The sequence below is a fragment of the Pipistrellus hanaki genome (genome assembly GCF_964339955.1).
Source record: "Pipistrellus hanaki genome assembly, chromosome: 14".
Taxonomy (NCBI): Eukaryota; Metazoa; Chordata; class Mammalia; order Chiroptera; family Vespertilionidae; genus Pipistrellus; species Pipistrellus hanaki.
In genome coordinates this window covers 27,140,843-27,157,148 of record NC_140516.1, presented here as the reverse complement: position 1 = coordinate 27,157,148, position 16,306 = coordinate 27,140,843, and the positions used below count along the sequence as shown (strand labels likewise).

Genomic DNA, 16,306 nt, shown 5'->3' with positions numbered 1-16,306 from the left:
GCTCTACCACTGAGCCAAACTGGTTTTGGCTAACCTGCTTTATTTTTTATTATATGTATTTCTTTTTATTTATTTCAGAGAGGAAGGAAAGGGGAGAGATAGAAAAATCAATGATGAGAGAGAATCATTGATCAGTTGCCTCCTGCACACCCCCAACAGTGGATTGAGCCCATAACCCGGGCCAATGTGCCCTTGACCAGATTTGAACCCTGGACCCTTCAAGCCACAGGCGGACACTCTATCCACTGAGCCAAACTGGCTAGGGCAATACTTTCTTACTATGTCCTTCCCACACGATCCTTTATAATTATATTGCCCCATGTATTTCTTCTACCTTTTACCTGCTTTATTTTTTTTCCTTTTACTTTTTTTTATTAAATTATTATCTGTGTACTTATTTTAACATTGCCCCCCCCACCATACATACCCTACCTGCTTTATTTTTTATATAACCCCCTTCACATAAGAACATGCTACATAATTTCCTTATTAAGATTGATTATTTCAGTCTCCCCTTTATGTAAAGTTAACCTCATAAAAATGAAAAAGTTTGTCTGTTTTGTTTGCTATATCTACACCTAAAAATAGGGATTGGCACCTAGTCGTCACTTAAAGTATTTGTTTAAAATACATAAGCTTATATAACTGAAATGTTATGATGCATATATATGTGCAACGTGAGAAGTGGAGGGTGTGTAGTATGTGTAAGGAGTTTTACACATAGAAATCACTCAGGAAATGTTAGCTATTATAATTAGAAAATTGATATGCACATAATACATGTTACATATGTTTGCAGTACCTGGATGAATGCATGAGTGAATAAGTGAAAAAATGATAAGCATAATACAGTATTAGCATTATTTTAAAATGCTGTATTTTTCCCGTGTGAGGATACTCTGGATATCAGGTCAACTGTGACCAAATCATGGATCTAACCATAATAAATATTGATGACATAGCTTTGAGGATTGTACATGCTGTCCTTAACACATGTTATTTTAAAACAACTCTTATCAGTATTCCAATTGTTCAATAAAAACACTTAATAAACTCAGAGTAGCTGACTAGTTATCATAGAGCAGTCTAGCTGAATAGCCCTGGTGCAGTATAGGACCCTACAAGAGTAGGGGAAATTAGTAGCATGAATTGGGGCACAGTTCTCAGGAAAGACCATTGCATCATGATCCACAACATTATGAACAAATGCCGAAAACAGCAGCTGATAATCAGAAAAAGAAAGACAGGAAACACACCTAAAGAAAGGCTCTATTGAGTTCTAGTTTCCTACAAAAATTCTGTAAAATACACACTAACATGGTATAAATACTAAGTGAATCTCAAAAAAGTTAAATGTAAAATAATTGATAGGAGCATAAATACTATATCTGCCCAACAGAATGCAGAAAGTATGCTCTGTGTAATGCCTTCCTATTACAGGTATTTATTGATTGCTTTTGTCCCTGTGCCAATGTTGAACATCATCATATGAATCAAATTCTCACTAAATATGTTTTAGAATTGTTGTATAAACTCCAGTTACTACCCACAAAAGCTCACCAATTTACTCCCAAATTGTTAAAAGAGATATTTCATCTCTCAGTCTGTGTATTTTTGTTGTTGTTGTTGTTTAATGCCATTTCAATAATCATGGATTGGGTCATTTTGCCTGGCACCGAGGGAAACAAAAGTAAATGAGACAGTCTCTGCTTTCAGGAACATATCTAAACGTAAAGGCAAAACTTATGTAACATGTTATAATGTGAATGCATTCTTTTTTCAGCTTAACTAAGGCATAATCGATGAATACAAATTGTATATGTGTGTGGCATACAACATGATGGCTTGAGAATTATACATTGTGAAATGGTTACAACAATCAGGCTAATTAACACATCCATCTCCTCACATAGTTACCATTCTTTAGTGTGGTGAGCACATGTAAGATCCAATCTCTTAGCAAATTTCAAGTTTACAATACAGTATTATTAACTATACTCACCATGTTATACATTGGTTCCCCCAAATGTATTCACCTAATAAGTGAAAATTTGTATTTTTGCCAATCATTACTCATTTCATTTTTTTCTCTCTTTCTTGATTAAGGCATTACATATATGTCCTTATCGCATCATCACCCCCCTCCCCCAACTCATGCCCTCACACCCCTGGTGTCTGTGTTCATTGGTATGGCTTATATGTAAACATACAAATCCTATGGTTGATCTCTCCCTCTTACCCCCACTCTCCCCTGTCTTCCCTCTGAGGTTTGACGGTCTGATCTGTGCTTCTCTGTCTCTGGATCTATTTTTGTTCATCAGTTTATATTGTTCATTATACTCCACAAATGAGTGAGATCATATGACATTTATCTTTGACTGGTTTATTTTGCTTAGCATAATACTCATTTAATTTTGATTGGGTATCATTAGCGACAATATCAAAAGATAATGAATTAGTTAATATCAAAGAGTAAGTAGAATTTGAGTAACATCTGGAAGAAAAGATTAAGAATTTGATGTTACAGGTTATTGTATGTGGAGCTGAGGAAGGGGTGGCTGCCACAGGGCTGGTGGGCTGCAGGGACATTGTGGATCAGCTGAGCAGTATTACCACTATGGCAGTGCATTGACCACTAGGGGGCAGCTCCTACATTGATCATCTTCTCTATGGTGGTCAGTGTGTGAAATAGCAACTGGTCGATAGGTCATAACAATTGCTTAGGATTTTATATAAATATAGATAATATATATATGGAAGAATTATTTAATAAGTGCTAAATAAATATTAGTGGTTATTATAAAGAGATACTGTTTACACATAAAATGAATAGTGGTATTATTTGTCATTTCAAGAAAATTTAGATCATGTCAGAATAATGCATATGCAATATATATATAGACAAACAAATAATAGTATGTGATAAGGCATTAAATACAATCAATTGCAAAAACTGAGTACCACAAGCAATGAAATCACATTGTGATAAGCAGAGAGAGACAGACAGAAATAGACACAGAGACAAAGTCAGACAGACAGTAAGAGATGGAGACAGAGAAAGAGATATGATTGGTGTTAGCTGAAGTTCTATGAAAGAGATAAGCTTATAAGTGAGTTTCAGCTAGATGATGATCTGAATCAAGTACTTGTTTTATTACCTTTGGTATTTAATATTAAGACTTTGCCAAATGAATAATAAAACAGCATGTGCAATCCTCAAAACTGCACAGAACAACTCAGTATTCTTCAGTGATTCTGAAACTTCCACATATTTTTAAGTTTCTTAACTTGAGAAAACAAAATTCATCCTGCAAACATTTTCTGACTATCTTTACCTCAAATTCTTCATCAGATTTTCCATGTGCATTGTCCCAAAACACATACATTATCCCTAAATTGATTATTTCATAGATGACACTGTATTGATTATCTCTTTCATTGTTATACATGAATTAAGGGTTTGCCTCAATTTTGTTTCTCTAATGTTTTTCCCAGAGTTGATATTCAATAAAGTGTTAACTAAATAAGTCTTATAAAAAATAAAAGGACTGGAGAAAAAGTAGTGATAGATGCTATGGATATATAGTTAGATGAATGCATTGTGTAAGAAAACTCAGAAGGCACTCAAAAGAGGAGGCAAGAAATGCAAGAAATGACCAAGAACGAGGCTTAATTATAAAAAATATCCAGACTTGTTTATTAAAATATAGCTCTTTTTGGAAATATAAACAAAAGTGGAACAATTTTGAACTTACAGAATAACAAAAGGTAGACTATCCACCATAAAGAGGGAGAGGTCTGACATAAATATAATCAGAAAAACTCAGTCTCTGAGAAAAAGAAAGTTGCAGAAAGGTAGATCAATAATGCTCTTTGCTGAAATGCTAGAAAATTATAGGATTTTCCCAAGAGAGTAGTCATTGGAGGCCTTAGAGAGTGCAGTTTTAGTGGAGGTGTGGAAAAGAAATAAAATTGCAGAGCTTACGGAAATTGGAGAAAAAGTGGTGTTAACAGATATAGAGGTTTGACAAGAAAAGACCCAACAAAGGAAAGCCACTCTATTTTGAGTTGTCTGAGTCATTAAAGACTCAGAGCCAAGCAAGATTAAAATTACATTTTGCCCAAATTCAATTTCTATTAAAAAAAAAAAGTTAAAATCAGTTCTGTCTTTCAACATGGTTAGGGGGTGAGCCATTTATTTTATAGTGGTTTCAAATTTTTCAGGTTGTCTAAACAACAAAGGGAGTCATCCATATTATCATTTATCGTTAATTTTATCTGAATTGCTGGGAGACTGAATTAGACCTTTTACTTTTTTCCCTTGTCTTATGAGAACAAATGAGAGTATTTAAAGTCTCAATATTATGCTCTTCTGTTACACTGGGAGGGGAGAAAAAATGTTTGTGTGTGTGTGTGTGTGTGTGTGTGTGTGTGTGTGTGTGTGTGTGTGTTAGCAGAGAGAGAATCCTCAAAGTACAATAATTGGTCTTCTAATTATCAGAGTATGTTCTTCCCACACACACACATACCCCCTGCCCTTTAGCTCTCGGTCCTTGCACAATATACAGATAGGTTTTAATCAAACCTAACTAGAGTATACAAAAGCTATTGAGGTAATATCTTTGGGCACAAGGTCAGACCTTAGACAAGTCATAAAGTTCATGTTGCTAAACTCACTTAGTGGGAAATTGTTGCCTAAGGAAAAAGACATGATCTTCAACCTTTGCTCTAGAACTAACTCCATACTGGGGTTAGAAAGATCCACAAGATTGTTCACCTTTAAAAGAGGAGACAAGAAACACAAGTGAAGAAAAACCTTACAAAGAGTATTCATTCAAGCCCTACCTGCTTTGGATCAGTGGATAAAGCATCAGCCTTTGGACTGAAGGATCTCAGGTTTGATTTCAGTTGAGGACACATGCCTCGGTTGTGGGCTCAATCCCCAGTAGGGGGTGTGTAGGAGGCAGCCAAGAAATGATTCTCTCTCATCATTGATGTCTCTCTCTCTCTCTCTCTCTCTCTCTCTCTCTCTCTCTCTCTCTCTCTCTCTCTCTCTCTCTTTCTTTCTCTCTCTCTCTCTCTCCCTCTCTCTCTCCCTCTCTCTTTTCCTCTCTGAATCAAAAACAGATACTTTAAAAGAAGAGTATTCATTCAAGACTTCATCTAAAAATGAAATTTAGTTTGCAAAAGTTGTATTGAAGTATTGAGAATAACAGTGCTCTGTGTCATCCCATTATAGATGTCACATAATATTGTAATCTACTTAATGTATATGAATGCAATAAATTATGAAGCCTAATAAAAAGACAAACTTTTAGGATTTTAAGTCTGTTTATAGAAAAAACAGCAAAGTTACTCTTAAAATTTGAATATAACTTATCAGAATAAAAACACACTAAATACAATCTATAAGATAGAAAAGTGAAAGGTGTAAACAAGGAAATATGTCTAATATATATATATATATTTTGAATAACAATATATGTTATGCATTGTTTTATTTTTGTCTAAAATGTGTAATATCAATGTACTATATATGTGTGTCTGCCTGTGTTTATGCATATTTGATATGTTTCTTGCTATATTGCTATAGCATGTTGCTATAAGAAATCATATTGAAATGAGGAATTACGCTTCAAAGACAACCATATTCACTGAAAATTAATTAGGTATAGTTCCCAATACTTATCTTTAATGTAATTATATCTGAAATAGTATAAAAAGAAATGATTGCATTGTGCTATGTCCAGAGAAAGACCATGTTAACAAGAGGAAGATACAGAATTAAGTTTAGAAATAACAAACTCAAAGAACAAGAAAAATTTAAAAGATACCCAGCATGATCTGGGTGAGTGAACGGGTGTCCCACGGATAGAATATACATGAGGCAGAGGTCCTGCTGTAGCAGAGCCCCATGCGACATTCTATAGGAGCCCAGTAACATGAGCGATGGTGATCATTTAATTATTCGTGCAGAGCTATTCCGTTCACTTAACCACCTCTTATTAAGGCATCTAAAGGAGGAAACATCTTGCTCAGACACACAAGTACTTCAGCTACATTTCCCATATAATTCTGTTATCTACACTATAGTGCAAGCCACTATTACTCTACATCATGACTGCTAGATGCGTTGATAAAAATGAAGTTTGCAGTGCCCTGACTGGTTTAGCTCAGTGGATAGAACATTGGCCTGTGGACTGAAGGGTCCTAGGTTCAATTCTGGTCAAGGGTATGTACCTTGGTCACAGGCACATCCTCAGTAGGGGTTGTGCAGGAGGCAGCTGATCAGTGTTTCTCTCTCATCGATGTTTCTAACTCTCTATCCATCTCCCTTCCTCTCTTTAAAAAAAACAATAAAATATGTTTAAAAAAAGAAGATAAGGGTTTTTTTTTTTTAATGAGTTTGCAGTTAGATCAGAAACTTAGCATCAGACTTTAGAACTTGGTTATAGCTTTTAATTGGTTGACATGTCTATCTCAGTACTGACCTTCCATGGATTATGCAACAACAAGCATGAAAATGAACCTGAAAATGTCCACTAAAGTTCACTGAACATTTCATTTGAATCAGTAAGCTTTCCAAGAAAATGATAAAGTCATTTACAGTTGTAAGTATAAAATTTAATTTAACAAAGTTAAGTCTTCAAATTGCTTGGTAAATTTGGAGAGATATAAAGAAAGAATAAGCATATATTGTTCAGGAACACAAAACACCCATTGATAAATCAATAGGTAAATTTATGAAAAAGAAGTATAATTATTTATAAGTAATGAGGGTCATAGTAGCAATAAAGATAGGTTTTAGTAACCATTGGTCATATATGTCAGATGTTGTGCTAAACTGTATTAAAATTGAGTTTCAGAGTTACTAGTTTGTAGAACACTAAGCTTCAGGAAATGTTGGGACTCCTTTAGATTATAAATTGGGTCTCTTCATATAGTTGTTCTGCTTTCACACTACACAACGGTTCTAGTCACGCCAGAGATATATGCTGATTTATTACATAGCTCAAGGGAAGGACAGAAGATTTTTGGTTTCTGGCTAAACACTCAATCAGCCAGGGAGAAATCTTTCCTTAAAAGGTTGTGTAACTTGCATGTCTGTACACACTTAGGAAAAATCTCTCAACGCATACACATATGCACTCATTGTACATATACCTTGCTAACATTTAGTTCAAACTTAGTCATACTATTATGGTATATAGTTATTATTTTTAACAAATACATTTCCTATCTGATTATGGCAATAATACATATTTAAAAAGGATTTCATATAAGTAATTTAAAATGCAAAAGAAATAGTAACACATACCCATTATTCATAATCATGTTCCCTTTTTCCCTCTCTCTTTTCTTTTCATCATTTAATAAGAACTCAAAATCAAAACAAAATAAACAAAAACACAAACTCTGTGCACAACTTAGTTAATTTACCTCATTGTGAGTCATAGTATTTGTAAGAACAAATAATATTATATATAATAAAATCCTAATATGCAAATCAACCAAATGGCAGAACAACCAGTTGCTATGACATGCACTGACCACCAGGAGGCAGATGCTCAATGCAGGAGCTGCCCCCTAGCAGTCAGTGCACTACCATAGGAGGAGTGCTGCTCAATCAGAAGCTGGGCTCACAGCTGGCAAGCTCAGTGGTGGTGCAGGAGCCTCTCCTGCCTCCCCTGCAGCCCAGTGGTAAGGAGCAAGGGGTACCAGACTATGAGAGCCCCGGACTGTGAGAAGCATGTCTGGCTGCCAGCTTAGGCCCAATCTTCAGGAGGATCATGTCTAAGCCAGCAGGTAGACATCTCCTGAGGCCTCAGGCCAGGCTAAGGGACCCCCACCCCCAGTGCATGAATGTCATACACTGGGCCTCTAGTGTTTTATAGATGTTTTTCAAACACAACACAAAATCCAGTAAATGGTCCTGCTTCCTGTGTTTCCCATGATACCTCCTACTAAGGCTCCCCTTACTCAATTTGGGATCAAGAAACATATTTCCATTCAAACAAAATGGCCATTATTGGTAATGCATCAGAGTTTAGCTAAAATATCAATCCTAATGATTTGTTGAGGAGAGGGAGATCTTAAACTATAAATCTATTAGGTTGTCTAAGTTTCTGTCAGTTAGCTAAATTATGACTTTTTAATTTAATATAATGCTATCAATATCCCTTATTAATGCTTGCTTAGATATGTCATCATCAAACAAATAAATGCCCATTATAGAATAGGCAACGGAAAATTTTATTACCCAATCTAAAAGCTTATCCCAGCAATTCAAAAATGAATCAGTTTAAAGTGATTTAAAACCTAAGCAAAGTTTTCATGTAAAATTTTTGTTATAAAACATTAAAAATAATTATATAACTATAAAATATTTTTCTTTGAAACAGTTTCACATATTTGTCTAAAACTAGAATACTCCATTTCAAGAAAAATATTTATAAAATAAAAACTTTACATTTGTTTGTTCTTCCAACTCTTCTATACCTGAGTAAATAAGTAGGAAAGTATAAGAATGCTGTTCTTAATTAAAAATCCAGAAGAATCCCATCATTTAATTTAAGAAAACCCAAGACTGTTATACTAATAGCCTTAGTGTATTTTGACATTTTCTCTTTCATGTTTTTTTATGTAAAGCACTTAACTCAATATAAATCAGTTGCCAATTATCAAAATGGGCTAATCCAACCAGTGGATTATCAATGGAAAGGTGTTTTCATTTTTACTTTTCATTGTATCTATCATGATTTTGAATATTACCATTATCTTCCTTCAACCCATCCATGTACTTGCATTCCCAAGCACTTGGACAAAACAACAACAACAACAACAACAACAACAAACAAAAAACTATTAAGAAATCCATATCACGTATTCCAGCCAAGTGTTATTATTTCCTGTGTTAGCCACGCTTTGTCCAGTATTGATTTCATTCCTACACAGTGTGGACTCACAATTTTATATGATTTGTTTTTTTAAAAAATGGTAACTATGAAAACCATTTTCATGAACAATAAAACAAAAGTGTTGTCCCAGTCCCAAATTAAGGGAGACCAAAGAGAGGTAAAAACCTGGGGCGGACTAAAGGGATAGAACCATTACTGGCTTTGGGGACACCCTGGAAGATGCTGGTATTGAGTGCTAAAAGGCATATAAAGTTAACACGTCTCTCTAAAGCACCGTGCAACGTTTATGTTGCCTGCCATAGCTCCTCTCCCTTCAGTCTTTCTAAGTACTGAGTCACTTGCCTCCAGGAGAGACCTGGGCAGGCTCTTGAGCCATGGCTATAAAGCAAGTCATCCATGAGGGCAGGCTTTATGGGGCAGCTTCCTACAAACCACCAATGAGCAGGTGTGAAGTTCCACTCTGCTCAGAGAGCACATTATGTGATGGCCAACAGTGCCCTGAGAATCTTGTTTGGGAGGCTAAACAAGCACATTTAGAAAGACCAAGGGCGTTGGTGGGATTATTGAGAAACCCAATCTATAGCATTACAAACTAACCGGTAGTGATTTCCTCTGATGGCCTAAACTACATTTCTAAGAAGTACAGGGTTTGTAACGTCTAATGTTAGCAGCAGCACTGAATTCTGCCCTCCTTGTTCCACATGAACAAGAAATATAAATACAAAATAAAATGCCTGATAAGATAAAGGAATATCAACACACTGATTTATCATATATTCCTGGGCATAATTTTAAGTGCATTATTTGAATATAAAGTTGCACTAATTTTTTTTATCTTTGTTTAAAAGTAATGGTTACATTATTTACTTTCTTAGTACATTTTTTTTAGGCTGGAGATTCACAATCTCCATAAATAGCGTTGGCATGAATTTTAAATTCAGATGCACTTGAAGTCAACACTGTCCTAATTAGTGAACTTTTCAGGGGACCAGGCTGTTGACTTTAAGAAAATAGTTGCTATTGTGAACTTTTCTGCGAATCCCCAAAGAGGCATAATTTTTTTCCTAACCAGGGAGGACTGAGGATATCTTAATATGTGCACATTTGAACACTGTTTGGGATAAAGCAAAATTAATTCATTGAACCAAGCAAAGCATAAACACAATTCACAATCTCTGATGCCACTAAGAGCAATTAGTTAATAGGGTGATAAAGACAAGGGGATGGTTATGTGAGACATGAGTAGAGCAAGTACCACAGGCCATGTACAGAAAGTCCCCAGGTCAGGAAGCCTAGCAAGGGGCAAAACTGGGAAAAAAAGAACCTCGCCCCCAGGGTAACCTTTCCTCCCCTAGCACATCATTGATCAGATGGTTTAGACACCCCCTCCCCCGACCTTTTTCTCCCTAGGCCTCAGTTATATTTCATTTTCATAGACCTTAAAATCTTTTCTGCGTTGATAAGAAGAATCAAGACCCCAATCACCAAGATCCCAGTCAGTAACCCCAATTGGTAACAGTTATTTGTCCGTGTACTCTGAACCCTGAACAAATGTTGGGTAAGAACAATAAACATTAAAAATAAAAGGACAAAACTTTTTTTTCTTAAATAGTAACTTCTAAGGAGCTCCCCATTGTTTTCTATTAAACTTAACATTATATATATCCTAACTCTCATTATATAGTATTTTAAGACAGAATCCTTCAATATTGAAATATCTAAGATAGGCATATTTGGACCACTGTAGACATAACATATTAAATAGTTTCTAAGGAGTCTGATGATAAATATACCTTTCTAAAGTGACTTACCATTGAGTTACAAAGTCTAATGTGAAGTCTTTTGTATTTTTACTTTTTCCAAATAAAAGAGTGGTGAATGAACTAATACAAAACAGTCAAAGTGCTAACACTAAAATCACTAATGGCATCTACTTTTGACCTTATTGAGGATCTTTTCTTATAGGAAAAGATGTTTCCTATAAGAAAACGCACTGGAACTCCTTACCACGTGAATTTGCAGACAAGTAATCTCTAAGGAAAGCCAATTCCTCTGTTTCTTACTTTGTAAGCAAGTCAGTTGAGAATTTAACACCTTGGTAATATCAGAACCACACTTTCTTTGAAACCAATATTGGTTTCAAAAGGGAAGGGAGAGGGAGAGAGAGTAGAAACATCAATGATAAGAGAAAAATCACTGATTGGCTGTCTCTTACATGCCCCCTAGTGGGGATCAAGCCTGAAACTTGAGCACCTGCCCTTGATTAAAATCAAACCTGGGACACTTCAGTCTGGAGGCCGATGCTCTATCCACTGAGCAAAACCAGCTAGGGCTAATTTCTGTTGTTAAGTTTTCTCTAAGGCCACTATTCTTGTGTTAGTTCAAGGGTTGTTAAGTAGGATTTATTTATGTATGTATTTATTTATTTATCTTTGCTAGCCATTAAGAATTTGCTCAGTGAGAATTAGTAACTGTTCAGCTAGAGGTCTCGCATTGGATTTTGTATCATACTGCAATCCTTATTAAGAAGAAAGTGCACTGGAAGCCACTTATGTAGGATTATTTTTAATTAAGGCAAATTATTACACAGAGCTACTAACCTTTATAAATGAACTACAAATTAGCATTCTCCATTTCCGGGGGCTGTTTCATTTACCATTTAACCACAGAAACCCTCACTAGCTATAAAGGTCAAACAGGAAGCAGCCTTACTTACCATCTTCATACTGGCCAAAGCAGACTCCGAAGAAAGAACCAAGGACGATCCCTGAAGCTAACCATCTCCAGAGATAAAACTGTTGTAACATCTTCTGTCAAGTTCCACTCAAGGCTGATCTGAGATAACAAAAGGGAAGAAGAAACATTTGACAAGTTCATTAATCTGCTATAGGTAATCACCACTGTCACAGCACAGAAGAGTCTTAATGACTTCATAGTTAATTACCTGTGCCAAACTATCCATTAACAAAGTAACACACTTGTTTAACGCAATGGAACTCCTTACCACGTGAATTTGCAGACAAGTAATCTCTAAGGAAAGCCAACTCCTCTGTTTCTTACTTTGTAAGCAAGTCAGTTGAGAATTTAACACCTTGGTAATATCAGAACCACACTTTCTTTTAAATTGAATCAAATGGTTAATCAGTTTATTAAACTTCTCTATAGCATAATTCAATGGTACAGTGTAAGTTGTTCTACAACAATTTAAAATGATAAAGCAGATGTTAGTATCATATATGAACATTTTATTTGGCATATGTGTTACACAATTAGCACTATTAAAATGCTAATTCCTTTCAGTATCATTAACATGCTAAGAGATTGACTTAACTATGCCAAGTAAGACTAAGCAGAAACCATCAATTTTTACCACATCTGTCTTTTGAAGCACTTGGGTGAATTTCATTTTAATTCCTTTGTTTTCCTTGGCAACCTCTCAATAAATAAAAAGCTGATTTACTAGTCTGCTCAGTGGCCAGTAAGCAGACTAGTAAGTCTGATTGAGAGAGTGATGTGCTCAGCTTTTTGGTAAATTGAAGAAATTGTTCACACGAAATTGCTCAAAATGGCCTAGTTAATAAGGAGATAGAAGAAGGGTGGGGACTCTATTCCTCTAACTCAGCGGTTCCAAACTCAAAAGTCTACAGGGAACACGAAGACAGAAGAGAAGAGGGAATGAGCCTAACTAAAGGAACAACAGGATGTGAAGGCTGTGATACATTGTGGAGTGCAGGTTTGCATGAATGACCAGCCAGTGCTCAGCCTCTGTCAGAGCTTTTCATGCGGGAATGAACACCAGTGTTGCCAGGTCTTCTGATTTTCCAGAAGATGGTAGAAATCCAAATGTAAATGTGAGATCGCTCAGTGTTTAGATGATTGTCCAATCCTCTTTATAAACTAGATGTTTCTGGCAGGCCATATTGTTCTCTGAGTCCCTTCAGTTTAACACTCCTGCCCAGGATTTGCTCTCTGAGACTAGTTGTGGATAATGTGCATTAGAATGCACAGAGAAAACATTTTCGTTCTGCTTTTACATGCATTTTATTTCATTCATCATAGGGGTTTTTCTGTGTGCTCCATAAAATTTATTTGCACAGTAGCATATATAAATATAAACAATTAAAATTATTGTAAATGTGCAGGCTCAAATTTTTCCTACTCACGGGAACTACAGACCTTAAATTCAAAAGGTCACTGTACTAGACCACACACATTTTACAATGAAATCCATTCTTCTTGTGTCTTTTTAAAAAATAAAAACCCAAGCTGGTTTGGCTCAGTGGATAGAGCATAGGCCCACAGACTGAAGGGTCTCAGGTTCAATTCTGGTCAAAGATTCTCTCTCTCTCTCTCTCTCTCTCTCTCTCTCTCTCTCTCTCTCACACACACACACACACACACACACACACACACACACACACAAACACACACACTTTCTCTCTCTCTTTCCTCAAAATTAAAAAAATAAAATAAAATAACACCTTCGTTTTACCTGATCCTCATACTGTTTTTCACTCTAACTGGTAAAAGACTGAGCCTCTGCTTTCATAACTTCTAGGCACAGTTATCACAAAGAAGAGCCCATCTTTAGATATTAAAAGACTATAACAATCCAAGCTTAATTGAAAGTAAAATAAAAATAAAATAGATCAATGCTGCTGGTTGTTGGAGTCAGTGAATTAGAGTAAAGCTTCTTTTTAAATTCAAGTTCTTCAGCTTAACTATTATGTGACTTTGAGCAAATTAAATAGCATTTATGTCTCATTTTCCTCATTATTACTGCAGAGATAAAAAAGTACCTACCTCATAAGTTTGTTTTGAGAATTAAATAAGTAAATGGCTATAACTACATGCTTAAAAGAGTGACTCAAAAAGTGAGCACTCCATAAACTTACTATGACTCAGCATCTATGGACTCTTAAAAGTGCTTTAACATATATTTTCCAATCTGTCTGTAGCATAGCTTCTAATGTTGTATCATAACTCCATTCTGTGGTGGAAACATCATACTCCCTGACTCAAGATTACAAATTGGTGTGTGCCCAAATAAGGGGTGCAGTTTACAAGCTGATACCTGTGCTCATTACAGAAAAGAATGGAAAACTTCTAAGAGAATATGTGACTCAGAAGGCTTTAAAGGTTAAGGAAGTCTTATAAAGTCTGCTGTATTGCTTCCTGGTACCTTAAGGGAGGGATATTGCATTCCTCTTTCCAACCAAGAGTATACTCTGCTAAGTTTATGCAAATAATGACTTCATCTCCTTATTAAGAAAATATGAGAATATTAATAAGCAAACTATAGTATTTAAAATAGAAAACAAAAACAAAGAGAAAACACTTAAAGAACAATTATTCTTAAAAAAAAATAAGGAAAAGCAATATCATACCAAATGAAAAGAGAACAAAGAGTGTTACTTTATGGATCCTTTGACTATCAACTTGATTTCCTAACGTATCAGTTTTGAAGTTCACACCGTAGTATATGTTCCCTACTAGATAAAACTGACGTTCATTTCTCTGACATTCAGAGTTCTCAGAAATTCATTTATTCAACAAGCATTTATGGAGAGTCTCTGAGGTACCACTCACTCTTCGAGGTCGGTGAAAAATGTCAATAAAATAAGCCCACTCATATATATTTTCTCATGAATCTAACATACTAGCAAAAGAAAGGAAGATAAACATAAACAAACAAGTTACATAACAAGTTAAAAGGTAATCATTGCCATAAAAATAGCTGCTTGCATTTTTAACTTTATACTACCACTTCACAATTAATTATCATTCAGAAATTAAGATTATAACCAAATCAAAATGCTTTCTCATACTAACCTAACTAAAAATTTTCACAAGAAAAACATATCTATTCCCACAACTCTAGCTGAAAGCACCTTCAAAGACATCTACTTCCCAGAATACAGATTGCTGCCCACCCCTTGGAAGGAGACTAGGAACATACATGTTCTGCCCTTGACCTGGTTATCCATGCTCCCTGCTCGATTGGTCGCAGTGACACATGGCAAAAGAGCCAAGGTTGACATCATGGCAGTTTTCCCTTTGGCACATTTTTTACAATGTCAGCATTTTTTCCCCAAAGAATGTCTCTGACTGCTATGTGAATAACCACTAACTTCTTTGATATATCAAAGTTTGGAGCCCACTGCCAATACTGTGAAGAGAAATCCCAAATCAATACCATGTCAGGGAGCAAGCTGGAATCTCTCAGGGAAGTGAGAGCTACACATATGCATCTGCCCTTCAACAATCTGTTCAGTCATACTCTGGTACTTCCAATTTCTACCATCTAGAAAAAGCTATTAAAAAAAAATTATGCCTGGGCACTGTGGCTCAGTGGTTGAACCAGGAGGTCATGGTTCAATCCCTGGTCACAGCACGTGCCTGTGTTCAGGGTTCCATCCCCAGTGTGAGGCGTCCAGGAGGCAGCTGATCAGTGATTCTCTCATCATTGATGTTTCTATCTCTCTCTCCTCCTTTCTCTCTGAAATCAATAAGAACATATTTTTAAAAATGTAATTTGTAACTGCTCTGAATTTCTTGGTAGAAATGTATACTAACCACCAGAAGAAAGCAAACTTCCTTTTAAAGCAGCCTCAATTGTCAAAGAGAAGGCACAAGGCTTCCCAAAGTCTTCACTTCTCACCAGACCAACTTTCATAACTGAAAGGTAGGAAACCTTTCTTTCACCTGACCACAGTGGGAAAATTCAAGAATGTTTCATGGCTACAGAGAATAGGTATCACTCATAAGAATGACCTGACAAATCATCTTCTGTTTCTTTTTTACCTTTGCAATATAAACTTCAAGAAAATAAAATGTCAAAGATTCTTTCAGATATATTCTGTCTTTCTAGATCACTTTATATTTTCTTATAATAGTTTATATATATATTTATATTAAATATCTCTATTAAAATGTTTATTTATAGATAATTATATATCTAGTACATATCTGGGCCTTCTCACCCAGTGCTGCCTCACTGGCCACCCTCCAATTAATTTCCATTCAATGTGCATGAATCCATGCACCAGGGCACTAGTTTATTATAATATGAAATATATTGTATTTATAAAATACATTGTATTAATATAATATAGAATGTATAATGAATATACTTGCAAATAAAATAAAATGCAATAAAATGTGTTTTATGTAACTTTATATTACACATTTACACATACAATCTACATGTAAAGAGATATACTTAGATTTTATTTATAGTACACATATAAATATTCATGTTATTCCCTAGTCATATATTTATTTTAATCATGAGCTGAATTATACTGTAAAGACAGAAATGGTTAGATTGTAGATAATTCTAGGTAAAGACAGAAAAATAACAAAGTTTTTCATTTGGAACTGTGAAA

At 35.3% G+C, this 16,306-nt stretch overlaps 1 protein-coding gene across 1 annotated transcript in view; it reads right to left on the bottom strand.

Moving 5' to 3' along the window:
• PCDH15 (protocadherin related 15) overlaps positions 1–16,306 on the bottom strand; it is a gene marked incomplete at its 3' end in the record, with an annotated part of 622,267 nt that overhangs the window by 511,196 nt on the left and 94,765 nt on the right. The window contains exon 2 of the mRNA XM_084903437.1: positions 11,635–11,753. Coding sequence (XP_084759563.1) covers positions 11,635–11,725 — 91 coding nt within the window. The 5' untranslated portion in view covers positions 11,726–11,753. The remainder of the gene's footprint in view (positions 1–11,634; positions 11,754–16,306) is intronic.